The 26,871-nt window shown below is 54.5% G+C and overlaps 1 protein-coding gene across 6 annotated transcripts; it reads right to left on the bottom strand.

The window, feature by feature from the left end:
• Positions 1-589: 589 nt before the first annotated feature.
• On the bottom strand, positions 590-26,128 carry UBXN11 (UBX domain protein 11). 6 transcript variants are annotated; one of them, XM_047084206.1, is made up of 17 exons: positions 25,074-26,127; positions 22,940-22,953; positions 22,684-22,841; positions 18,392-18,497; positions 17,578-17,606; positions 16,916-17,014; positions 13,279-13,379; positions 12,727-12,781; positions 12,177-12,253; positions 11,075-11,201; positions 4,021-4,235; positions 3,654-3,731; positions 2,567-2,684; positions 2,332-2,435; positions 1,075-1,148; positions 860-1,000; positions 590-774 (listed from the first exon to the last, which is right to left on the bottom strand). In XM_047084206.1, exons 4-17 carry the CDS (start codon positions 18,460-18,462, stop codon positions 615-617), a joined length of 1,449 nt encoding a protein of 482 aa, XP_046940162.1. In that variant the 5' UTR covers positions 18,463-18,497; positions 22,684-22,841; positions 22,940-22,953; positions 25,074-26,127; the 3' UTR covers positions 590-614. The 6 variants fall into 6 exon arrangements, with proteins under 6 accessions (XP_046940162.1, XP_046940164.1, XP_046940161.1 ...); XM_047084208.1 differs by having other exon boundaries at positions 2,630-2,684; positions 22,684-22,953; positions 25,074-26,128; XM_047084205.1 differs by lacking the exon at positions 22,940-22,953 and having other exon boundaries at positions 22,684-22,883.
• Between the last annotated feature and the right edge of the window lie 743 nt (positions 26,129-26,871).

Below are 26,871 nucleotides of genomic sequence, written 5' to 3'. Positions count from 1 at the left end.
CGCACGTATGTGGGTGTATGTCTGGCATATGCATAACTGTGTGGACCAGCGTTTCTCCAAACAGTGTGGGTGGGTCACTTCCTGAATCACATGCATGTGATAGTGTCCTGACACGCCCGGCTTGGTGAGTGTAGCACATCTGTATGCCTTTCGGTAATGTGACCGCGCCATGTGGCTGCCTGCCTGGGTTCCAGCATCCTGGCTAAGTATGGGCGTGTCATGGAAGTGGGTTCATGGCCGCAGTTCTGCCAGTCTGGGCACAGTGGCTTTGTGCAGAATGTTGGGGAAGTGGCCACATGTGCGTGTGGTTCTCTGTGTCTGTGCACAGGGACCTGCTCGCGGCACGCTTGCACATGAGGCCCTTCTGCACCAGCTGAGGCTGAGCTGGAGCCTGCCTTCCCTCCACTGGATCTGCTTAGCCCTTCTGGGGAGAAAGGAACCTAGAGGACAAAGACCCAGCAGCTAGGCCCGCCAGCTGGAGCTCGAGTTACCGAGGGGCGGGTCTGCACCGCCCCTTCCCCCCAGCCTTCTCTGGCGCCCAGCTGGGCTGCCCCGCCAAGAGAGCCTTGTGTGCACGCGGAGCAGCCAGTGTGGGAGCGGGCGCTTTATTTGGATCAGGGGCCAGGGCCTGGGGCAGGCGGTGGGGCCCGGCTAGCCCGAAGCAGCAGCGCTGCGTTGGGCACCAAGCCTGCGGCCTGCAGCGTGACCGTGTCGTCGTGGTAGACCGTGGGTGGGAATGTACTGATGATCTCGAAGGTCGTGGCGTCCACGGCTCTGGGGACCGGGCAGAACTGATCAGGCCGTGTCCTGGGACCAGAGACCCCCCTCCCCGTAGCTGCCGGCCCCACACCATGCCCACCTGGCCTGTGCAAGCAGGGTGCGCACATCGCCAACAGTGTCCTCGGGCCGCATCATCAGCAAGAAGGCCTGCTCGCCATTCTCAGACTTGATGCGCAGCATGGAGAGCAGGGGCGCCTGTGACTCGGGGGACTCCTGGCTCCTGTGGACCTAGAGGCCATCAGTGCCCCCTGGTGGCCCAACCCCAAGGTCCTCACCTCTTCACCGTGCCCTCACCTCTCACGCTCAGCAGCCAAGGCTGGTGTCTCCACCACAATCTCCTGGATCCGGGCAGGCAATGGGCAGCAGTTCTGGAAGGCATCGATGAAAGAGGACAGAGCCCTGGGCTCTGCTAGAGTCACACCCTTCCCCCCAATCCTTAGAGGGGACTTCTTCCCTACCAGGGATGGATGAGACCAGTGAGCCAAAAGGGGAGGGGTGTTCTGTGTAAACTGGGGCCCAAGCAGGAGAAATGGAAGGGAAGCTTTGGAAGGCAACCCCATCATTCCCCTAAGAAGCCTTGAAGTCCCTCAGCATAGTGGGGGAGACAGAACCCCACACAATGACCAGCTTCCCAGGGGAAGCTTCCCAGGGGAAACCACCCCTGAGCAGTGACTAAGGATGAGGAGTCCATAGAAATGGAATGGGCACAGGGATGTTCCAGACAACATGGGCAGAGATCCCCTGGTCAGGGAAGGCTTCTCTGGAGGTGATATATTTGGGAAAGTGCCAGCAGTTCATGTGGCTAAAGCTGAGAATCAGGTTGGACTGGAAAAAAGAAAAGGTTAGAGGTGGGAAGAGGACCAACAAGGAGTGGTGGGCCTTGAGTGCCAGGTAAGAGCTTGGCCTTACCCGAGAACCACTGAAGGGTTTCAACAGGGAAGGCCCAGATCCAACTTATGTTTTTACAGAAGCACAAGGACTGCTGGGGGAGGACAGTTGACAAGGCAGGAGGGGAGGTGGCAGGCCAGTGAGAGGCCACTGCAGGTATCTGAGAGGGCTACTCTGGAGCCTCGACTAGCATGGCGGGCAGAGGGAACAGAGAGAAGACGTGGATTCTGGCAATGTGCGGCGAAGGAGGCAGCGTGGTGGGAAACTGAGGTTTGGTACCTTTCATGGGTGGAGACAGGGGAGGAGCCACGGGATGGGGAGTGAGGAAGGAGGAGGATGTTTCTGAGGGCCAGGAAGGGGTATCCAGGACTGAACTGGATAGTCTGGTCTGGACCTCGAGGGGGTGGCCTGGGCCCTGGGCTCACCCCGGCCTAGACTCTGGCTCTCGCCTTCTTACAGCCGTACTGCCACGGAGACAGCCCATCTCTGGATGCAGCCCTCCCCAGACTGTTGTCAGGAGACAGTGGAACTGCCTTGAGAGCCTCATTTCTCCCTCCAGGCCCCCTTCAGCAGCCCTCGAGCCTGAGTCTCCAGACAAGCCACTGCTCTGGTAGGTTGGGCCAGGGAGCCCAAGATGGCTGGGGGAGCTAGGGCTGGCCTCACCTGCAGGGTGTCCCGGATGGGGCCCCGGATGTCAATCACCTCGCCTCGCCGGATCACAAACTTAGGGAGCCTGTTCAGAAACTTCTCAGCAGTCATCCTGGAGCCTGCAGGGAGTGCATTGGGAGCCTTGGCCTGGGGAGGGACTGGGAGTGACGGGTGATGGTGGAGGAGGCCACCTGGAGCCTGTCCCACACAGCGGCCCTGCCGCCTGGCTCGGCCTCAGGGCCAAGCTCACCTGGGGGCTCCATCCTGTCCACGGGCTTGCGAATCCTCTGCCAGCCCACCACGCGGCCCTCACCTGGGAACAGTTCCAGCCTATTCTCCGGGTAGACCTGATTGCGCAGATCACTGACCTGGCAAGAAGGAAGGGTGAAAGCGGTGGGCCTCGACCTTCAGCCCTGGGCTCCACCCCCACCCTTGCTCGCCCAGAGCACGCCCTCCCACCCCCCCACCCCCAGGAACAGGCTCGAGGGACGGTCTGGTGCAATCCCCATTTTACGGATGAAGAAACTGAGGCCCCAAGAGAGCTGCAGTTCATGCTGCTCTCACCTACCTGGGCTCAGCTCCTCCTGCAAGCACCCCTCGCCATGCCGGCTAGAGCCACTGTACTGCCATCCTCCCCAGACAGCCCCTCTCAGGAGCCAGCCAGGAAGCAAGGGACCAGGGTGTTAGGAGAGGGCAGAGCCCGCCTTGGCAGGCACTACCTCCAACACCTCCAGTCGTGACTCACACGGTTTTCCAAGCCCGGGGGGTGGTGGTGGCACACACGCCCTCGTGCACCCTTGCTGTGGCATGACGCACCGCCTTCCGGCTGCGGCTCAGGAGTTCCCCCCACTGCACCCCTCATCTCACCCCCGCCGGCAGGGGGATGGCTCATGCCGTGTCCTTCAGGCCCACATTTGTCCCCACGGCACTGCCTTCCGTACCCATCAGATGGCTTCAGGAGCCCCTGGGGCAAGTCAGGCCACTTTTGCATGGAGTCTCAGGGACCCCAGGCTGTCAGGGTGTCCTGGGCGCTGGGGAGGGGCACTGGGCCTACAAGGCCGAAGGCTGTGCCTCCAGGGTGCCAGCAGGGGGCACTGCCTGCCGCTTAGCCACAGGCCGGTGCCCTTGCTAACCGGGCAACTGCAGCCCCTGCAGCCTCCCTGTCCTTCTTGGCTGGGCTTCAGGCTCGCCCTCCTCCCCAGAGGTCATCAGAGACTGGGGTCCCCTTAGGTGGGGCAGTGGCTTCCCACCTCAGACCGGGTGATGCCTGAGGAAGCTGTTTGTCTGCACCCCCTCCCAAATCCCCACACAGGGTGGTTTGAGGAGCAGCCCATCACCTTAAAGGGGACCCCGTCAGGGTACAGTCGCTGGAGCTCTGAGGGGAAGAAGCCGTCCAGAATGTCTCGGAGGCAGCGCTGCGGCAGGGATCGGAAGAGTGAGGCCCGACTGGACCCGTGCGGCACCTACCGCTCTGCTTCCTGTCCAGACGGCGGGCCCCGGGCCCTGGGCTTACCCAGTGGGTCACATTCTGCACATATTCAGGGCCCCAGGACTTGGTGGGGGGGAGGGGTTGTTTCTGCAAGTTGCACGTGGGCTTGGGTACCTATGGGGGGTGGGCTGGGCCCCCCACCACCAACTAATGGTGAGCAAGGGGAGGGGGCAAGGGCACCAGAGTGGCCTGTCTCCCCTCCCCACCCCTCCTACCTGTGTGGAGGGGTCATGGAAGGGCCGGAAGGGCCCATCGAACATCATGAGGCCATTCCGATAGAGCTTCAGTGGGATGGGCTCAAGGACATGGAGCCGTGCTCCCCCGGGCATTGGTGTCACCTGGGTGTCACCCTCTACCACCAGCTCACTGAGATCCTTCAGGCTGGCCAGGAGCCTGTCAAAGTCCACCTCGGGGGGCGCCAATGAGTCCCCTGGTAAAGAGGATAAACACCCATGAGCCTCTCTTCATGGCAGCTGTGTGCCCCAGCAGCCCTGGTTTCCATGGCCCCTTGCATGCTAAGCAGTGGCCTTCGCACCTCCTTAGGTGGCCACCTGGGGAGGAAGAAGGACAACTACCACTAGATAATAGCTGTCTTTTATTGAACACTCGCCGTATGCTAGAGGCTTAATGCCTATAATGCCACTGTCTCTTCATACCAACCCTATGCTGTAGGGGCTACAATCACCCCCGTTCTTCAGATGAAGAAACCGCAGGTCAGGGGTTAATGGCTGCCTAGGGATGCACGGAGTAAGTGGCAGGAGCGGGATCTGATCCCAGCTCTGCCCGTGTCAGGCACGGGGTCAGCCACTGAAAAGCGCAATGCAGAGCTCCCAGCTCTGGATGAAGTCTGTCTGGGTTCAAATCCCAGCTCTGCAGCTTCCACCTGTGTGACCTTGGTCAAGTCATTCAATGCTCTGCACGACAGCATTCTCTCCTAGAAGGCTATGATAGTGTCTGCCTCCCAGGATGGCTACCGAGGTCCAGGAAGATGCAAGTGAGGGCCAGCTCGGAGCAAGCACTCTGTCCAGCTGGTTACTGTTACCAACCCCACCTTGCACAAACGGACCTCAGGCCGATCCAGAGGCTATGACGCAGCAGTCATTGATCTCCATTTTACACATGAGGAAACAGGCCCACGGAGATAAAAAATGACTTGCCCCAGGTCACTTGGCAAATTAGAGGAGGAACTGACTCTAGAGTCTGCTTTTCCCACCCATCGGCACCATCCGGATGGGGAGCCTGGGGGTAGGGACACGTGGCTACTCGGGGGGGATGTCAGGACAGCTGCTGGACAGAACAGATAGGGGACACACAACTATTTCCGGGGTCACACATCCCTTTGAGAAGCTGAAAGATGCTTTGGCCTCCTCTTCTGAAAAATGTGTTGTGCACACAGGGGTGCATACGCTTCAGGGGGTGGTGGGGACAGCCACAACAGATGCCAGAGTGGAAAGGCTGGAGGGCAGGTGGGATGCTGGAGAGGGACAGGCCAGGGGCCTGTTCTTAGTCCTTAGTCCTTGACTAAGGGCCTTAGTCCCTAGTCGATCTGGCTCCCAATCTACTAGGGGTGTGACCCTAGAAAACCTCAGTGACTTTCAGGGCCTTCTTGGATGCTATTTTCACCAGGACAGCCAGGCTGCGACAGGATGTGGGTCGGGACTCTGGGGACCGAATTCCTTTCCTCATAGTGGTGCAATGGCTCTATAGGTGTGGTGGCTGTGCGGAGGAAGTACAGATGTGGGTGGCTCTGTTTCCTGTTGCCTCTGTGGCTGCTGAAATGGTAGGCCCCAGCTGGACTTCCCCCTCCCCTACATCTCCTAGGTTGCAGGGGCTGCACCGGCCCCCCACCTCCTCCTGGGGTCCCCTAGAGTTCCTGAGATTCCCAAGAAAAACTCACAGGACATTCTGGGCATTCCTGGTATGACTCAGAACAATATCAAGCCACTATTTTCCTTTAACAACAAACTACATTCAGAACACATTGGTAAGCCTAAAAATAACGCGAAAGCTCATCTCATCGAACTCCTGTCCCCAGCCCTGTACTCTTACAGGTGGAGATAGTGAGGCCCAGAAAAGTCAGGTGACTTGGCCCACGGAGATCACATCAAGCGGACCCAGGACCACTCAGATACGCTGGGGCCAAGGCTTTTTCAGAGAGCTGATGGGCACGGGATGGTCGGCAGTGGAAAGGGCTGGTGGAAGCCCAGGGGAGGATGCCAAGAAGCAACTAGAGGGAAAAGAGTTTGCTGAGGAAAATAGTGCTGGAGGCTCTCGGCCAGTGGGGCTAAGGCATGGAGAAGTGAAAGCCAGGTGGGCTGGGCACGTATGGGGTGCAGCAGCCCAGGGGGACACAAGGGGCCCAGGAGACAGAACCACAGCACCAGGCGGACCTGGGCTGAGAGAATAAGGCAGGAATCCTGGCATGGCCACCACGCGGCCAGCCGGGAGTACGCAACAAGAAGCCCGGCCTCTTGCCAGGTCACATGGGGTGAGGCAGGTCAGAGGTCTAATGAGGCATTTCCTCTCTCTCTCTTCCTTGGGATGGGACAGAATAGGAACCTCTATCCCGCCCGCCCGCAAGATCCAGCAGGAGGAACGGACTGTAAGGACGACTCGGTGTTTACTTTGTGCCAAGCACCTAGAGGCAGCTGTTACCACTCCCGTTTTACAGGTGAGGAAACTAAACCTTGGAAAGCGACCTGCTCCCGCTCCTGCAGCTTTCAGGGCCCAGGTGACTCTAAGCTTCTGTTCTCGGTGCCTCATGCAGGCTGCCTCTGCTCCCTGGGGTCCCTTTCTCAGGAGGGGTGTGGTTCAGGGAGAGATCATCTCTGAGGCCTCAGACAACTTTGGGAGCCCGTGATTCTATTAAAAAGAGGAGTTAGGCATGGAGACCAAGATCAAGCTCCTTGGCTCAACTCCTGAGACCCTCGAAGCCCGGGTACCCTAGCCTCCCCTCGGCCTGTTCCCCCATCACTCTCTGGAGCCACGGTGCCAGGATTACTGCTTCCAAGCTGTGTGATCTCTGAGCAAGTGGGCCTAGCTCTTTGGGTCTTGGCTTCCTCTTCTATAAAATGATAATAAAAGTCCTCACTTCACAGGTGGCTCTGAGGCTCACAGGAAGTGCCTGGCAGATGGTGGCTGTTGTCACTAACACCACACCCTCTTGCTCATCACTGGCTCAGTGTGCTCACTCACCATGCCCTCTGAGACGCCTTGCCAGGAGCCCCTCCCCTGGAGACTAAGCCTCCCGAGTCCCTGGAGCCTGCGGGCCTTGGCACAGGCTGTTGTCCTTTTCCATTTGCTGGTCTTGCCAGCCACAATGGGCACTCCTTGAATGCAGGCTAGAGCATCCAGCCCTAGTGGGTGCTCAGGAAGCACATTCTGGATCCATCCCTCCATCCCGCCAACATGTCCGGAGCGTCCAAGCTCTGCAAGGCCCTGAGAATCATGGGTATCCCCATACCCAGAGTCCTTCCCCCCTCAAGATCATACTTGAATGAAGGAGACGGGGTGACAGCAGGGACAATGGCACGTGGTAAGTGCCACCGTGGAGGCTGCGGAGCCCAGAGGAGGGCCAGACCCTGCCACTCTCAGCAGGTGAGTGGTGGGCCTGCCCTGGGCTGGCTCATCACCCCTGCAGGAAGGACACACGTGCTGCTGTGAATACCAACGTGGTGCCCCGGGGCCCCAGCAGGCCTGTCCCCACCACCTCCCCCAAAGGCTGAACCAGAAATAGACCCGCTATCTCCACACACCTGCAAGCCTGGCCCTGCTCTGGGGACCTGCATTCACTCTGCTCCTCAGGGGAACCAGTGGAAAGAAAACAGGGCCTCAGAGTCTGATCACTGCCAGGGGAGACCACAACCAATTCTCTGGCCCCCACGGTTGAGCATCATACTGCCTGTTCCCACCTCATCCGTGCTCTGCACGGTCCTGGCGTGCCTGACTGTCTAGGCCTGGGCACCCAGGCACCCCCACCAATATGTGCGCGGGCCCAAGCCCTTGCCCACGGGCCAAGCACCGTGCTGGGCACTCTGGGGCCTGACAGGGGCCAAGCAGCCATGCTCGTGGTCACCGATCAGCCACCATGCAGCAGCCTGCAAGAACCCCCACGTGCATTGTGGCATTCGGTGCTCTCAGGCCCAGGCGTCACACACCATCTCCTCGCTCCACAACAGATGAGGACACGGACTCTGATAGGTGAAGCAGTTCGCCCACACAGGTCCCCCACTCCTCAGCTGGAGCCTTTAACCCTGTCACCCCAATGCAGAGCCCCTTCCCACATGCTGGGCACAGTGCAGGTGGCACAGTCTTGGCCGCAGGCACTCGAGCAGGTACTCCATGAGGTTGGGTTTGAGCTAAGCTTCCAAAGAGGGGACAAAAGGGGACCAGGCACTTCGGGGGACACAGCACAGGCCTGACGGGGGGGCTGAGGGTGGGGAGGAGCCTAGCCTGCCTAGGGTCTAATCCAGGCCAGTTCCAGGGACTCAAGGGAGGCTCAGGGATGAGTGAAGACTGGAAACGGCACAGCTTCCGGGCAGGGGAGGGAAGAGGCTCCACCCAGGTGCAGGAGACTGGGGCTTGGGAGGAAGGGTGCTAGGGGACAGGCAGAGGCCGCAGGGGGAGCGGGGATGTAGGGGGATGGCAGGAAGTTGGTGGTGAAGGGTGGGAGAGTGAGCAGCTTCACGGGGGACAGGGAAGGAGGAGGAGGAGCTCAGAGAAGACTGAGATGAGTGAGAGCAGGGAGCTCAGAGGGGACAAGGGGGAGTGAGGAGCTCTCAGCCCTGAGGCTCAACACCTGGCCATGGGTTGTGACCAGAGTAGGACTGTCCCTTTCATGTCTCTGCATACCCCAAAGCACCTGGCATCCTATTTAATGCTCAATTTACCCGTGGGGAGGGTGGGAAGGGGTGAATGATCCAGCCTGAGGCCAAGTCCTTGCAAGGCTTCCCCTGTGCTGGGTCCCCTTAAAGGGCAATGGACTGCCCTCCCCAAGGCAGGAGTCCTGCCTCTAGACTGGTTGGCCCAATACAGATGCCCTGGGCCACCCTCAACCGGTCTGCTGCCTGGGGCCTGCGGGGAGTGGTATCCAACAGAGGGAGAGCCAGAGAAACGAGCCAGGGTATGGGGCCAGCAAAGGGCCGGTTTTGTGTACCCGAGGGCCCCGGGGGCAGAAGCAGCCTGGCACCTGGGGACAAAGCAGGGGGAGGAGAAGGAACGGACCAGGAGGAAAAGCTGCTGGAGATGAAAAGCATCTCGTTCATCTGGCAGAAGAGCTCAGTTGAGGCCCCTCCATGTTGAAGAATCAGGAAGCCAAAGGAAGGGGTACTTGGGTGGCTCCGTCGGTTGAGTGTGTCTGACTTTTGATTTCAGCTATCAGGATCTCAGTCATGAGATCGAGCCCCATGTCGGGCTCTGCTCTGACAGTGTGGAGCCTGCTTGGGATTCCCTCTCTCTCTCTCTCTCTCTCTCTCTCTGCCCTTTCCCCATTCTGTCTCTCTCTCTCTCAAAATAAATAAATAAACATTTTAAAAATAAATAAAAAGAAAGCCAAAGGAAGAGGACACACAGATGGAGTTTTGGCAGAGGGTTTTCACAAGTTGCTTTGGCTGTGAGGCACTCAGCTTCAGAGCCGGCTTCTTGTGGGCATAAACAAACAACACAGAGCAGAGTGAAGTCAGCTCTGTTTCTGGCGGGAGAGGGTGGGAATCCACAGGGCCAGGTCCGGAAACCAGCTGGCTGGTCTGACCCCCAAAGGAGCAGCAAGGCCCCCACTGGCCAGGAGGAAGCCTGCCCTCCAGCCAGCAGGGACATGCGGGGGGCCCAGGGCATGGTGCTGGCAGGCCTCTGGCCCTGGACCCCAGAAACGCCCTTACAGCATCTGGCAGTCACCTTCCAGGGCTCGGCCTCTCACCGCAGGAGGGGGTGTCCCAGGGCCATCCCCAATTCCTCCTGTCAGCTCCCTAACGCACAATCACCAAGGGCATGGATTCCACCCCCTAAATCTCTGCCCCGCCCTTCCTCGCCCTGCCCGCCAGGATCACCCTTCCACAGGACATCATCTCATCGTCTGCCTGGATGACTGTACCTACCTCCTAAATAGGCTCTCAGCCTTAAGTCTTGCCCTCTTCACTCAACAGTCAAAGACTTAAGTGCCTCCGTTTTCCCATCTATAAAATGGAACAAGCCCTGGCCCACGTCAAAGCTATTCACGAAAATGCTTTGCAAGCTCCACTTCCGATGGGGAGTGACGTGTTTAGTAGAACAAAGCAGTGAGGGAGCTGTGCCCTAAGATTTAGGGGGTCTGGCCAGGGCGCAGGCCTGAATGGGAGGCAGGACTCCCATGTTTTGAGTCTCATTCTTCACTCAGCAACAAGCCTGTCTTGAAATCAGGACAGTATTGTCATCTTCCAAACACTCCCCTCGGGAGCTATGCTCATCAGTGCTTCCATGAGGCTGCCACTGCCATCTGACTGTGCAGAACAATAAAACCCCCTACTTGTTGGGTTGATGATATGCAAGGTCAGTGCTAGGTGCTCTGCGTCTAACCCACTGACTCCTTCCAACTCTGCGGGGAAGGGTACACCATCATTTATTGATGGGGGACTGGAGGCTCAGAGAACAGAAGTCACGTGCCCAAGCCACACCTGGAACGGGTGATGGAATGAAGAGAAGGGCCCCGGGCTGACTGACTCCGGAGCCTGGAGAAGTGTACCTTCTGGGCAATCACCTCCATGCTTTGAAGAGAATGGACCCGGGCTTTCTATGGCCCCAAATCTATGGGGTGCAGCCCTCTAGATATTAGCAGTCAAGTTAAAAATAAAGACTGGTGGAATCTCACGGAAACAGGTCCCTTTCAACGGTCTGGCTAGAAGTGAAGCTAATAAAGGAGGTCCAAAGAGGGGACTGAGCCCTGGGACTGAGGGGCAGCTTCCAAAGCAGAGAAATCGTTTTTGAAAATCTTCTGGATGGACGACATTTTGTAAACTACGGAGTGGAGCCTGAGACAAAGCCTGGGGTCTTGTTACATCTTGTATCTCAGGGTCCCTGGAGCCTTCGAAAGATGAGCCAGGAGAGAGTTGGAGGCAAGACCAGAGGAAGAAAGTGGTGGCGGGTTAGGTGGTCAGTGATGGAGGCTGAGGCCTTTCCTCCCAGTTCTTGTGTCAGGAGCACGAATGGCATGGTCTCTGGACAGCTACTGGCCCAAAGGAAGGTGTTGTTGGAGAATTCCCTTTGTAGGAGGGGCCAGGGGCAGACGCCCTACTCTACCTGGCTTCCAGAACTTCTTGGCTGTCATCCAGTCTGTGTTGCCATCCTCTGAGTCTGAGTTGTCTTCTGAGTCCTCCTGGTCCTCGGGCTCGCCCACCCACTGCAGCCCGTAGTCACTGAGGAACCGCTGTGCAAAGAGAAGGGAAAGGTCCCAGGGGGCACAGTCAGTTCAGCCCCTCGGGGAACAGGCAGCATCCGCCCAGGCCCCAGCCTCAGGCCTCGGCTCCCAGAGTCAACTGGGCAGAAGAGATGGGCCCCAGGGTCTTGGGAGCTTTCTGGCTGTGACCTTGGGAAGCCACTTCACCCCCTCGAGCCTCGGGCTCTTCCTGGTAAAGCGGAGATAACAACACCTGGCCCATAAGCTTGTGAGGACCCAGGACGGTAATTCAGGCCGAGTGCTTAAAGCAGGGTCTGGCATGGAGGGCCGCACGGAAGGTGGCCCTGATGGCAGCGGGGCACCCCATGCATCTGGCCTGAGTGGAGGAGCGGCAGGGACACGGACCGCGTAGGACTGAGGACGCGGTGAGCCACACGCAGCCTCTCTAGGGCAGGGCCTCACGTCCCCTCCACCACAGGAAAACTTCTGACTTGTCTACACTTCCTGTCACTGCTTCCTCAGCTCCTTCTCTCCTGAACCCACTCTACCCAGCCCCTTTCTCCACAACTGACTGGAACTGCGCGGGTGCGGCCACCAACAGCCTGCCTGGTGCCAAACCCAGCGGCCCTCTTCCGTCTTCATCTCTTGCAACACACATCACTCCTTCTCGGTTTCACATTCCCAGCCGTCTTCGCTTAGACATCTTGCCTCACTCAACACGAACTCATCCCCAACGGTCACGACTCCGGGTCCCCCCGCCTCCTAAACCTCTGCGCCTCCGGGTCTCAGTCAGTGGCAGCCCCTCCACCCGGGCCTCAGCCACGACGCTGAGAGGCCCGCGAGCGCCACCCGCAAAGCAGACTCGAATCCCTCCTCTCTGCCCCAGCTCCTCAGGTTAGACCCGAGGAGGGAAACACGGGGCAGGGCCCCACGTGGGATATATGGGAGGGAGACCCAGACAGGCGGGCTCCCAGCCAGGTCCTGAGGGGCAGGCGCCTCTCTTACCTCCATCTCCCCCACCTGCCGCTGCAGCTGCAAGCACGTGGTCTCCAGCTGCTTCTGCCGCTGCAGGGTGACCTTGCCTTCAGGGAAAGATCAGGAAGGGTTCTGCCGCCCCAGCAAGGAGGCTGCCAGACCACCTCTGGCCTTGCCCGGCGTTCTGCCCTGAGGGTCATCTGGAGAGGCTGCCCCTTGAGAACTCGAGGGGTCCCCTGAAAACTCTCCCCCTGACCTTGAGGCGGGGATGCCTGGACTGACTCTCAAGAGACCGCCAGCCACCCCCCTCAGCCCCCCAACCCGGGGACTCCTGAGGGCACCATGTTCCCCGACATGGCGCGCCCTATGCTTGGGGCTGGGCTATGTCTGCATTCGGGGGGACCCGGTCCCACATAGGAGGGCACTGCCCTGAGTGCGTCATTGCCTCTCTCCGGGCTCAGCTGTCCAGGCCTCACCATAGGACTCAGCTTGATGCTCTTGGAGCCCTGATGTCCAGGAGCCACCGGCCCAAGGGAGGTGCCCCAGGAAGGCTGACCAGCCCACCGGGAGTGCCCCTTACCCTGGTGCTCCCGGAGGGTCTGCAACATTTCCTCCAGGGCCCGTATCTTCCGATCCTACAGCAACAAGACGAGGGGGAGCAGGCAGGCCTGGGGGTTCCCAGAGCACAAGAGAACCCATCTTCCAGATGGGAAGATCCAAACTTTTTGCCTCTGTGGGGCACCGGGGAGTTGAAAGACCCTGCCCCTGCCATCCTTTGGCACAGCTGCTGCTCCTATGCCTCAGATATCCTTGTGGTTCCACTGAAATGGGGATAGGCGTGGAGTGTGCCCAAGTGGCCCAGCGCTCAGCAGTCACTGCTGCCACGTGGTCCAAGGCTAGTGGCCTTACTCAGCTGTAGAGAAGACCCTTAGCTTCTCTGCTCAGCTCCCGGGGACCCAGATCAGCCCCAGGCCATACCTGGCCCTTGAACTGGGAAGTTCAGTGGAAGAGACGGTTCTAGAACCCACCCACCCGGGCCTACTGTGGCAGTGAACTCACTGGCCTCCCCAGCCTGGGCCCCTCCACCCCTCAGACCAGACCCTGGGCCTACCCCCACCGCTGGGGGTCCCACCTTGGACAGCAGCTCATCAGTCTGAGCCTTCACTTGCTGTTCCAGGTCCCGCAACTTCCTCGACAGGGTGGCCACCAGCTCCGAGTCATGGAATACAGGGACTACCAAACAGACAAAGTCCTAGAGCTGAGGCTGAAGTGTGGGGGTCCAGTGGAGGGGGGACAGGGGTCCGCAGAAGCAGAAATAAGGGTGATACTAACAGCTGCCACTTAGATAATAGGGACTGTCCTAAATACTTCACACATATCAGCTCATGCTGTCCTCACAATGTGCCCCTGAGGAAATGAACTGCTTTAGGAAACTGAGGCAGAGGTGCAGTGAGGTGTCCAAGGAGTATGAGTGAGTGCTGTACCACACAGGTCACATGACCAGTGAAGCATTTTCAGAAAGTCACCCTCAATCAAATGAAGCGCCTACACCTTGCCACCCCCACCCCCACCCCCCGTTTACAGGAACACAGTGGAGAGAGGAGCAAGTCCGCACCAACGACAAACAAGTACACAGACCCGCATGGCCTGGTTCCTCACAGGGTCCGTGTCACTTTTTCAAAAGGCAAGGACTCTGTTCCACAGAGGTGTAACAGTCAAATGCAGTGCATGGCCCTGACCAGAACCTAGATCGGGAAAAACAATAGCTATGAGCTACTTCGGAACTCGGGAGATCTGAGCGCAGAAGCGGTGCTCCACAGCAGTCCTGAGTCCTCCGCATTCTTGGGTGCGGTCCCGGTCCCGGGGTCACGTGAGTCCTTATTTGTAGGAGATGCATGCTAAAGTTTTTAGAGGTGAAATGTCATGATATCTGAAATTGATTTCTAAGCGGTTCCTCAAAAAAAGACATTTACATTCGTACATATGTGTATATGGACAGAGAGAAAGCAAATTAGTGGCCAAATATCACCAACTGTGGCATCTAGATAACAGACATTTATATGGGTGTGCACTGTACTATTATTTTAATTGCTTTGTAGGCTGCAAGTTCTTCAAAATTAGAAATTTGGGGAAAGAAAACAAGATGGCACAAAAACAGACACTCAGATCAATGGAACAGAATAGAAAACCCAGAAATGGACCCACACATGTAAGGCCAACTAATCTGTGACAAAGCAGGAAAGAATATCCTTGCTGAAGACAGTCTCTTCAGCAAGTGGTGCTGGGAAAACTGGACAGCAACATGCAGAAAAATGAACCTGGACCATTTTCTCACACCATTCACAAAAATAAACTCAAAACGGATGAAAGACCTCAATGTAAGACAGGAAGCCATCAAAATCCTCGAGGAGAAAGCAGGCAAAAACCTCTTTGACCTCGGCCGCAGCAACTTCTTACCCCACACATCTCCGGAGGCAAGGGAAACAAAAGCAAAAGTGAACTACTGGGACCTCATCAAACTGAAAAGCTTCTGCAACAGCGAAGGAAACAGTCAGCAAAACTAAAAGGCAACTGAAAGAATGGGAGAAGATATTTACATACAACAACATATCAGATAAAGGTTAGTATTCTATAAAGAACTTATCAAACTCAACATCCAAAAAACAAATAATCCAGTGAAGAAATGGGCAAAAGACACGAATAGACATTTCTCCAAAGAAGACATCCAGATGGCCAACCGACACGTGAAAAAATGTTCAACATCACTCATCATCAGGGGAATACAAATCAAAACCACAATGAGATACCACCTCACACCTGTCAGAATGGCTAACATGAACAACTCAGGCAACAACAGATGTTGGCGAGGATGCGGAGAGAGAGGATCTTTTTTGCATTGTTGGTGGGAATGCAAACTGGTGCAGCCATTCTGAAAAATAGTATGGAGGTTCCTTAAAAAATTAAAAATAGAACTACCCTACAACCCAGCAATTGCACTACTAGGTATTTATCCAAGGGAGACAGGTATGCTGTTTCGAAGGGACACATGTACCCCAAAGTTTATAGCAGCACTATCAGCAATAGCCAAAGTATGGAAAGAGCCCAAATGTCCATCGATGGATGAATGGATAAAGAAGATGTGGGATATATATACAATGGAGTATTGCTCGGCAATCAAAGAGAATGAAATCTTGCCATTCGCAACTACGTGGATGGAACTGGAGGGTATTATGCTAAGCGAAATTAGAGAAAGACAAATATATGACTTCAAGCATATGAGGACTTTAAGACACAGAACAGATGAATACAAGGGAAGGGAAGCAAAACTAATATAAAAACAGGGAGGGGGACAAAACATAAGAGACTCTTAAGTATGGAGAACAAACAGAGGGTTACTAGAGGGGTCCTGGGAGGCGGTACGGGCTAAATGGGTAAGGGGCATTAAGGAATCTACTCCTGAAATCATTGTTGCACTATATGCTAACTAACTTGGAGGTAAATTAAAAGAAAGAAAGAAAGAAAGAAAGAAAGAAAGAAAGAAAGAAAGAAAGAAAGAAAGAAAAGAAGGAAAACAAGAGAGACACACGGGAAGGAATGGGTCCTCTCCTTCCCCTGCGTGCTGCCCTGTGTGTGAAGCAGGAACTGCATTTGTCACCATCCAGCCACGTGAGCTAACATGTCAAGGATGGTTCAGTGGAAAGACGGAGAAACCTGTTCAAGGATGTCTTCGAGTCAATGGATTAACAACCCTGGAGCTGCTTCCTGGACTTCTTGGTGGGCAGGACAAGTCCTCCTCAATGTTCAGAAGAGTTTTCTCTGACTTGTAGTCAAGGCTTTGTAACGGATATATAGACCTCTGGGCCCGGTCAGCACAGACAGCACTGATGAGCTCCCAAGGCGGAGCGGGGAGAGAGAGGAGAACCCAGGGGAGCAGCGTCGCACTGAAAAGCTGGGAGGAAAAGAAGAAGCTAGCAAAGAGAGGAAAGAGCCTGAGAGGCAGAAAGAAATCTGGGAGAGCAGTGTCATGGCAGCTAAGAGCCCAGGGCGATCAGAGGAGGGCACGGTGCCCGGTGGCCGATGTGGAATGCTGCTGTGCACAGAAGTGAGACAGGCAGGCAAGTCCTTGACTGTGACCTTGGTGGGGACAAACGCCAGCTGAGAGTGGGGTGGGGAGCAAGTGCCAGGGGAGAGGCAGAGAGCGCGCAGGATGGCTCCTCAAGGAGCCCTGGCTGTTGCGGTTACTAATGAAAGTGTCCCCGGCTGGGATGCAGGAGATCCCGACTTTGTGTCTGAATGGTTGTGGGGCCAGGTGCTTCTGGTCTCCTTTTCCACCTCAGTTCCCTGTCCTATAACAAGGAGGGGTGTTTGGTGCAGGACTGCCTCCCACCTCACAGAGGAAGTGGAGGCAGAGAGACAGGAGGTTGCTTATCCAAGATATCACAGCTAGTAGAACATTCTGACCTCACGCCCAGCTCCTCCAGGCCCACAGCAAACTCCGACCCTGCCCGCCCATGCCTCCCCTGTGCCCAGGCCTATTCCACTCTCCCTCCTCCAGGATGCTTCCCTGTGAGCCCCATCTGGGCACCTCTGGGGTCAGTGTCACCACAGCCCTTGGGAGACAGTGCAGGCCAGGTGAGGAGGGCAGCCTGGGAACCGTGGGCTCACCCAGAACAGGCAAGAGTAGGTCCATGAGTCTCTGGGCCTCGCCCCTTCTCTGAGGCCCTCTCCTGCTGCTGGGGACCCAGACCTGTTTAGGCCTCTGTTCTCACCTTGCCTACTCACAGGAGCACCTATACCTCCATAGCAGGAAGGGACAGAGATCCTTTCTTCTGAGCCACGTCCGTCATTCAGCATATCTACCTCGTCTTCTGCAGAGAGATGCCCAGGTCACTGTTCTGGGGCTGAGCCCCGGAGGAAACTGAGGCCTTGGGCTCTGGCCAGGATGAAGCAGCCTGTACTCTGTACCCCCAAGTATATGCGGATAGAACACGTGGGACATCAGGGAGCAAGGATCCAACGAGAACAGGCTTCTTCTTGCAGTTCTCCCATGCCAGCAGCACAGTGGAGGCAAGAATGGGGTTGGGATGCAAAGGTCTGAGCCTGCAGCGAGGATGGGTCAGCAAAGCAAGGATGGGGCTTCAGGAAGAAAAGGCTGTAATGGGCTAGAGGAGGCTGTCAGGAGGAGGACGGGGCTCAAACCCCACCAGCCAACCCCACAGCGAGTGGAGGGCTTCAAATGTTAGCAATGACACCTCTGCTAAGGGTGTGGGGCCTTCTGATCAGAGAGCTGCCAGGACGCCCTGTCCTCGGGGGCTGGGGGAGCCACAGGGAGCAGTGCAGCAATCGCTCTCCTTCTCTCCATCTGCACGACCCCAGGGAGACCCAGCAGGTGGGAGGTGAGGGGGACACACAGGGCAGACCCCACACTTACCATCTCCGTAGATTTTTATCCCTCGCCTCCTGGGAACCCGGGCAGGAAGGAGAAGGAAGACAGACAAGTTAGGAATGTCATCAGGGGAGTGGCTCTGGGCACCAGATCCCCAGCCGAGCCTAAAGGAGAGGGAGGCTGGGCCTCTGCCTCCCAGGGCCATCCCTTCCCCGAATCCCATCCTTGGCACTGGGACAAGCTGAGGGACAGGCTTTGAGGTGTCCCCTCCTCCCAACGGAGAAGGGAGGGGAAGGGCTGAGGGGCAGAGGCTTGGGTGGAAGACAAGAGATCCCAGGCCCAGGAGCCCAGCCCCAGCTCTGTTCTGAAATGGCTTTGGGACCCCAGGCCTGTCGCTTAACCGCTCTGGATCTCCTTGGCCTTCAAATGACTCAAAGAGGTATTCAGAAGAGAAAGGAGAGAGGTAAAGAAAATGCTTCGAAAGGATGAAAGTGCTGGACAGATGTAAAGAACTCCCTTTGCCGAGAGACCCCACCCCCCCCACCCCCCCACCATGGCCAGGCTGGAGAAGTGGTACCATCAATGCTTGCAGACTAACATGGGGGCTGCGCCTCTCCCACCCGGCCCATACCTACCACAGGGCCCAGCCCAGTGTTTGCTCAGACGTGATGAAGGAGTTAAAAATTTTTGAGAAAGATAAAGGGGTCAGGGAAAGCTATGTGACTCCTCCTTGTTTTCCCTGAGACACTAGGAGCCATTCTCCTAGTCCACTGGGGGACGGGGGCGGGGGAGGTGGGTAGTGGCAAGAGGAGGCAGGGGCATGAACACAAAGACACCCCCCCTGAGGCTGGCTCCTTACCCTGGATTCACAGGCTCTGACTCCAGGGGGACTCTTCGGGTCTTGCCAAGGGAGGCCAAAGGCGAGCTCATAGTTCTGCTTCTAGATTTCAGCTGTCAGGAACTCCCTGAGATGAAAGAAGGAAGTCAGTCCTTGGGGACAGAGGGGACCCAGGGCTTCAGGACCAGGGAAACGTCCTCTTCCTGGCCCCTTGTCCCAGGAGGGAGCCTTGTCCAGGGAGCAGCACCCCTCACTTCTTCCCACTCCCCTGAAGAGGTTTCTGGAGGCAGCTTTGCCTCAGGCCCCCTGTGCTGGATGTCTGCCCGATCCTCTGGATATCCTGCTCTCTGCTCTGATCCTGGAGGCCCCGGGCCTGGCTGGGAAAGGGCGATGGGGGAGGGGTGGGGTACAGAGATGGGCTGGAAGCCTGGGACTCTCCCAACTTAGAGCCGGGGCATAAGACTACCCAGAAGGCCCGGAGTTTTTGTCTATCCATCAAGGAGCTGGTTGACACAAAGCCCAAATGTCCCCTCCCCTCCCACAAGAACCCAGGTATCACTCTGATTCTCAGAGCCACAGAGGGGCAACCCAAGGGCAGAACGTGGCCAAGGCACTCTTTGTGGAAGGGAGGTCAAGGGCCCAGGCTCTGCACAGGCTCTGCCATCCACCAGAATGACCCGTGCCTTGGCTTCCCTGGTATAAAGTGGGGTTGGTGGTAGTACCAGCCAGGCAGGGTTATCAAGGGGATTCAGGGAAAACTTACATAAGGCACGGAGCCCAGTGCCACACTGAAAGGAAACACTTAAAAATGTGAACTGTGGGGGCGCCTGGCCGGCTCAGTTGGTGGAGCCTGCAACTCTTGATCTCGGGATTGTGAGTTGAAGCCCGACGTTGGGTGTAAAGATTACTTAAAAATAAAAAAAACTTTAAAATTTTTTAAAGAACATTTATTTATTTTGGGGAGACAGAGAGACAGAGCGCAAGTAGGGGAGGGGCAGAGAGAAAGGGAGGCACAGAATCGGAAGCAGGCTCCAGGCTCCGAGCTGTCAGCACAGAGCCTGATGGGCTCGAAACCAAAAAGCACGGGATCATGACCTGGGCCGAAGTCGGACGCTTAACCGACTGAGCCACCCAGGCGCCCCTAAAAAAAAATCTTTAAAAAAATAAATAAGCTAAAATAAAATCTTAAAAAAAATTTTTTTTTTTTTTTTTTAATGTGAACTGTGGCTGCTGTGACGTTTGTTACTAGACAACGGGGGCACTCACACATGCTCATTTCCCTTCCTCCCTCTTTCCCTTCCTTCCCTCTTCCTTCTGGAAAGATGAATGCACATCAGGGATGGAATTAAAGACCACTACTCTATTCAATGAATTAAGTATATTATGTGGCTAGTATCTAGAAATCCTAGAACCAAAGGACCTCTATCAGGGCTTGAATCAAGTCTTTTTAGGACAAATCCAAGGCAGTTCCACTTTGAAAATGTGTGGCACTGGCTTCCACTGGTGCCCCTGAAGCCTCCCAGCAAGGGGACTGGTACCAGCTGGAGACGGCCTTCTGGAGTTTGGGACTCATGCCCCAGGCCCAGAGTTTCCTCACCCCCATCATCCAGCCTTCCAAATCTGCCCCTAGCCTGCCCCAGTCCCTGCCGGCTCATCCAGGCATCCTCATGGTTTTTGTGGCCAAGTGTGATGGCCCTCGTGGTCCCCTGTGCCAGCCTCCAGCCAGAGGGCTCTTCTTAAACACAAAGCTGCCATGCCGCTTCCCTGCTAAAAGCTCCCAATGGCTCCTTCTCACCAGAGGAAAGAAATTCAAAATTCCATAACACAGGTGATCGGGTCCCCGCCCGGGTCTCCTGACCTCACTCCCCCATCTCTCCTCTGCCCCCCCCCACACCCCCACACTTGAGCCAGCCCAGCCTCCAATGCACCAGGCCTTTACACACATGGCTCCCCTGGCCTGGAACCCCTTCCTGGAATGTGGTCCCCACTCCTAAGTGCACCCTTCCCTTGGTTGGGCTCTTTTTTTTTTTTAATTGTTTTTGTCTGTTTTGTTATATTCTAAGTTTTTATTTTCAAATTACAGATTCACAGGAAACTAGGAAAATAGTACAGAGGGGATTTGTGTGCCCTTCACCCAGTGGCTCCCAGCAGTGACATTTTACATTACTATACGTGTGTATCCTACCCTGTTCTGCTATTTCACCCAGGTAACCACTAATGCAGTCAAGATAACTACTCCATCACCACAAAGATTCCATTTCCATAACGATCTCCCTCATGTAAGCCCCTTGCTAGTCACACCCACACTCCTCCCTCTACCATCCCCAACCCCTGGCAACCACTACTGTTTTCTTATTTCAAGAATGTTCCATAAATGGAATCATACAGTACTGACCTTAAAAAAAAAAAAAAAGAGCTTTATTGAGATCTAATTCACATACTTAACCCTTTCAAAGTGTATAATTCAGTGGTTTGTAGTATATTCTTAGATTTGTGAAACCATCACCACAATCAATTTTTAGAACGTTTTTATCGTGCTAACAGGCGATGTTCCTTTTGTGGCTAACACTGCCCTCCACGAACTTTCATCAAACCCGATCATTCCCCCTTCTCCAAATTTTCATCACCATAACGACCCTTCAAAAGAAACTGGTTAAAAAAAAAAAAAAAAAGACAGAAATTAACAAGTGTCAGTGAGGAGGTGGGGAAATTGGAACCTTAGCTGGAATGTAAAATGATGCAGTGGCTGTGTAAAATGGTCTGGCAGCTCCTTAAAAGGCTAAACAGTTACATACCTGGCTCAGCAATTCTGCTCCCAGGGGTGTACCCAAGAGAAATGAAAACTTACGTCCACACAAAAACTTGTATACATGTTCATAGCAGCATTATTCATAATATCCAAAAAATGGGAACAACCCAAATGTTCATCAACCAATGAATGGATAAAGAAATCTGGTACATCCTTACTATGGAGTATTCTCGGCAATAAAAAGAAATGAATCCCATGTTGCCACATGAATGAACCTTGAAAACATTATGCTAAAGGAAAGATGTCAATCACAAAATACCACATGTTATGACCCCACTGATATAAAATGTTCAGAATGGACAATCTGGAGACAGAAAGTAGATTAGTTGACTAGGGCTGGGGGCAGCAGGTGGGGGTGGGGGTGGGGGGGTTAATGGGAGTAATTGCTAAAGGGTACAGAGTTTCTTTTTAGACTGATGAAAATGTTCTAAATTGTGGTGATGGTTGCCCAACTCTCATGAATATCCTAAAAACTACTGAAATTTACATTTCAAAGGCGTGAAATACATAGCATGGGAATTATATCTCAACAAAGCTATCACAGAAAAAAAGGGATCTGGTCCCCAAACCAAACCCAACATCTTCCCTCAAAATAAGCTCCTCCCACTTCTCCCTTCTTAATGGGGCCACATCATCCAACCACAAAATTTTCCTCTCCTTCCTTCTCTCTTAATCCCATCAATTACCATATCTTGTGGGTTAAACTGCAGTGTCTCTCACAGAGCTCCTCCTTTCCATGCCTACTTTGGTCATCCTAGTGGGGCTCTCACTGCCCTTCCTTGGGGCTATCACAACGGAGGCCACCTGACTTCCCTGCTTCCTGTCTCACTCCAGGCCAATCCAACACACTGTCTCCAGATTAATTTTCCCATGGGTTATAAGGGACCCCTGAGGGTGACGGCTGCCTCTCCCTATAGTCTGGGGACTCCTCAGCGCAGGACTCCGTCTCCTCCTCCCTCAGACCGCGGGTGGGCCGGAGGATAGAGCCACGTCTACTCCCCTCACGAGGGGGCTTCCAGGGGCTGTGACCTCCCCCTCAGGCTGGAGGCTCCTAAAGGTTGGACTGTCTCCCCTTCAGACCGGGGCTTTGAGAGGAAAGCTGTGTCCCATGCCCCTACATCTTTGGGACCCAAGTCAGGGTTGTGCTTGACTGATAACGTCCTTCGTCGCACGTACTCAGCCTATTGGCACCCCCCACACCAGGCCCCAGTGCTCTCCAGCGCCGACAGGACCCGGCCGCCTGCACGCCTTCAAGTCCTCTGTCTCCAGCTGGAAGCGCTCACGACGCGACTTCTGTCACGACCTAACCCTTCCCTGGGAGCTGCGTCGCCTCCTCCCGCCTCCTCGGGAAGCCACGGTCGGCGGGGACTCGAAGCCGCTCCCATGACGCGGGAGGCTGCTGGGCAACCCGGCCGCGGGGCTCGCGGGTCCTCGGGCTCTCGGAGCGAGGACCCCAGCCTGCGTGGGAGACTCCGGAGCCGCAAAGGTTTGAGCAAAGACTCACCACGCAGGGCCACCGAGCCGTCCCGCGGCGCCGCCATCTTGTTGTCACGCGGTTTCCCAGGCGACCGGGACCCGTGCGCTTCTCATTGGCTAATTCGAGAGTACCGCCGCCTGTGCTCGGATTCTATTGGCCCACGAGTCTGAACTCTCCGTGGAATGCTGCAAATCCCAGAATCCACCACTGTGAGGGGACTCGGGAGTCTGGAGAAATGGAGGGTTTCTTTATTCCCTCCCCCCGCGAAAGTGGGGAGACTCACGAAGCCGCCGAAACCTGAATGTGTAATCGGACAGTGCAACCGTTTTTGCTGAGTTGATTTTTGGGGGAGATTATCCCGCTGAGTCTGTTTCCCCATCTGATCAGTACAGTACATCGCGGGGGCTTTTTTGAGCATGAATTGAAATGATGCTAGTACTTAATAAATGTTTCCTAAATCTGAATTTCTCTGCTCACTTCTTAATCAGATGGCGCCTTACAGGGATGCTCAAATCCTAGTTCCTTTGTGTAAAAGTTCAGGTGAGACTCCCTTTGCCTTTGGATAAGACATTGACTTTGAGTGAGACAATTCTCCCCAGCTTCATCTTAAAAAGTAAGATGTTAGGTTAGATCAACTAGAGAACATGGACTCTAGCCTCAGGAGTCCAGGTGTCTGACTTGTGTGTCCTTGGGCAAGTTATGCGCCTTAGTTTCTTCATCTGTAAAATGGGGATAATACCCTCCCCGCCCAGGGTTGCCCTGAGGAGTAAAGGAAATAACGTATTCACAGTACCTATCACAACACCCATTCAAAGTAAGTTTTCAAAAACATTTCCTGCTTTTAACTATATCATTGCCTCTCAACCTTTCAGCTGCGGTGGTCTAAAAACCTATGACTCCTACTCTCAGGCACCCACTTCCTTATGCCTGGACTCAACCACCAAAACTGTCTCTCTGCATATTTCAGACTGCACTTTGTAATATTTTCCATTTGACTACTGAATTCAGGGGAGGGGCAGCAACTTGAGGGGTTCCTTACCCACCCATTGGAGTGAGAGGCAACTACGAATTAATGTGTGTCTTCCAAGTGCCAGATGCCAACATTATGAGGTTTACTGATGAGAAAACAGGCTCGGGAAAGGAAAGTGATTTGCTCGGGACTATGCAGGTGATCGGTAAAAGTAGATTCAAACCCAGAACTGTCTGCCTCCAAAATCTGTGCTCTTTCTAGAAGCTCCCACTTTGGTAAAACAGGCAGGCAAAGATAAGCCAAGGTGCTGGTGGTCCAGGTCCACTGCCAAGGTAGGGATTCAGGTGGAAGGTGTGACTGGAAGTCGGAGGTGGGAGAGCTCTCTTGCCATTGGGCTGCTCCCAGAAATTTCTCTGAGGCTTGAGGTATAGGAGTTGAGAAACTTTGAGGTCATCCTGGGCCAAGTGTTTTTGGAGGGTTGGAGCCATGGTCAGGGGATTAGCAACTTTATACTGTCACCTCGCTTACATTCATTCTTCTCTTGAAGGTAAGCAAGGACCAAAGCATGGGGAAGTCAGGGGGAAGGGGTTCTGGCCTCATGAGACTGCTGTGGTCTGTCTACTGCCTCCCACCTCAACAAGACTGGGGAGCATGAACTGGCATTTACCCTGGCATCAGGATTTACCACATAACTCCCTCCTACCCAGAGCCTGAAGCCCAGCCTGAGATCCTGGAACAGCAGACACTCAGCAAATATCTCTTTCTTGTGAGAGAGGTGGGAGCCCTCTGCCCCAGTAGGCCAGTTTATTAGTCTTTTAAAAAACATTTATTGCAGGGGCGCCTGGGTGGCGCAGTCGGTTAAGCGTCCGACTTCAGCCAGGTCACGATCTCACGGTCTGTGAGTTCGAGCCCCGCGTCAGGCTCTGGGCTGATGGCTCAGAGCCTGGAGCCTGTTTCCGATTCTGTGTCTCCCTCTCTCTCTGCCCCTCCCCCGTTCATGCTCTGTCTCTGTCTGTCCCAAAAATAAAAAAAATAAAAAAAAAAAAACGTTGAAAAAAAAAAAAACATTTATTGCAACAAGTGAGAGCCTTATTATAAAACAAGTATACATTTCACATAGAAACTTGCAAATAATTATAGCCATCATTTATCGAGGATATATTAAGGGCCAGCATAACTTAGCAAGTCTATAAAGCTGAGCTCTGTCACTTGCTAGCTGGCTGTTCCTGCTCAAGCTACTTCACTGAACCTCAGTTTCCATATCTGTAAAATAGAGATACTAACAGAACCCACCTCATAGGATTCTTGTGCAAATGAAATCTCACACCATTGTCACATTCCTGATTTTAAAAAGGTGTTTTCTAGAAACAAAGTTAGGAAAACAAAACAAGAGAGTCTAAGCTCACCTCATAGTTATTTTTTGGACTTAGAATTCACTATCCCTCACCTTGGATGGTTCTGGAAATCTTTCCGAGGTCTCCAGGCTCATATAAGACTTAGGTGTGGGAGGATATTGGAGGCCATTCTGTCTGGCTTCCAAGGATTCCCTCTGGACTTCTGGGGTGGGGGCCACTCGGCCTCTTCTTCATTCCGCCCCGGGGCGGGTGTTCACTATTTGACAACAGCGGACAGATCCTGGACTGACAGGAGGGAGGCCCAGAACAAGGTTGTCTCTGGGCCTATTTTCCCACCTGTAAGATGAGGAAGTAGACCCCAGACTTGGCATTAGATGGTGGTGGAAGTCTCTCTTCTTGAGAATGGACAGAGTCCTCTTTGCTTTTAGATCATTTCCTGAAAGACCCTTATCAATTATGACTCCTTTGGGGTTAAAGAGTTTATTGGGTCCTAGCAGCTGAGGAGGGAAAAGTAAATAATAAAGGAGAGAGAAGTCCTCCGAATCCATACATTCCTTCTGAATAAAACCCTGGCCATCTCTCCCACCTTCCCCTCTCCCCCACCCATATCAAGGCTGCCTTGAGTCAAGCACCCACCGTCTCTAGTTTAGCCTGGCGTTTAAAGGGCCTTCAGATTATGAGTTCTGCCCTCCACCCTTCTCAGTGTTCCAGAAACTATCATGCTCTGTCCTGTGTTCAATGAGAACATATACTTTTGCCTTTTTCCCCTGGGAAAACCCACCTTGATCTTTCAAGAACTAGCTCCAGTGTCCCCTCCTCCATGAATACCCCCATTCCTCCCAACCAGAATCACACTGTGCATTCTAACAGTCCTGCTGCTGTTACAGCATTTCCTGTTCAGTTTTGTGATTATTATGGTATTTGTCTCCCTCTATGAAGTCCTCACCTGAAGGGACCCTCACTCATTCATCTTGCCTGCCACACGGTAGGTGTCAATAAATTGCCTGAAATGGATGGATAGGCAGATGGGTGGATGGATGGGCGGATTGAGGAAGATTTACCTTAGAGTGCTCTGTGGTGTTATTGGATCACACCCCTCTCTCAGTGGGGATGAAGGATGCAGGACAGACCATATTGTAATACGTGCTGCAACCCCCTCCCTCTTCCTCCCAAGGCTCAGACTCCAGTGATGGGTAGTTGAGAGCTCCTCCCACTTCCCTCTGGACCCCCCCCCACCCCCGGGGCCTCAAGACTCCTGCTCCCTCCCTTTCCTGGCTTTCTCCCAGGGGTCTCCACTCTCAGTTCTTTTTTCTTTCTTTTCAGCCAGGGTTAGAGGCCCCTAAGGCCCACTCAGGTTTTTCTAAGGCTTGCAACATGAGGCTTAAAACCACAGAAGGGAAGTGAAAGGGGTTTTCTTTTACTACCTGCCATGCAAATATGGCACAAAATAGACTAAGGAAGGGCGAGTGGGTGAGGCTATGGCTGGGCTTGAGTCAACCACTGAATCCTCTAGGAGGGAGAGGGGCAGGAAATCAAGACTTAAACAGTAACTTCTGGGTCTGGGGAAGCCCCAGAGGTTACATACATGGCTGTGGTATTCAAGTTCAAATGGGGTTGGCTCCACCATTTGCCACGTTGTACAGGTCACTTAATATCTAAGTCTCAGTTTCTTCATCAGAAAATGGGGATATTTATAAAACCTATTGTAGAGCCCCACTGAAAGAATAAAGTAAGAGAATGCGTAAAGAATAGAGCACCAGTGCACCTGGGTGGCTCAGTCGGTTAAGTGCCAGACTTCAGCTCAGGTCATGATCTCGTGGTTCGTGGGTTCAAGCCCCACTTCAGGCTCTGTGCTGACAGCTCAGAGCCTGGAGCCTGCTTCGAATTCTG

Source organism: Lynx rufus, unplaced genomic scaffold (assembly GCF_022079265.1).
Source record: "Lynx rufus isolate CCGP_SWC_20201006 ecotype Redwood Valley unplaced genomic scaffold, mLynRuf1.p SCAF_2, whole genome shotgun sequence".
Taxonomy (NCBI): Eukaryota; Metazoa; Chordata; class Mammalia; order Carnivora; family Felidae; genus Lynx; species Lynx rufus.
This window is presented reverse-complemented; position numbering and strand designations above follow the sequence as displayed.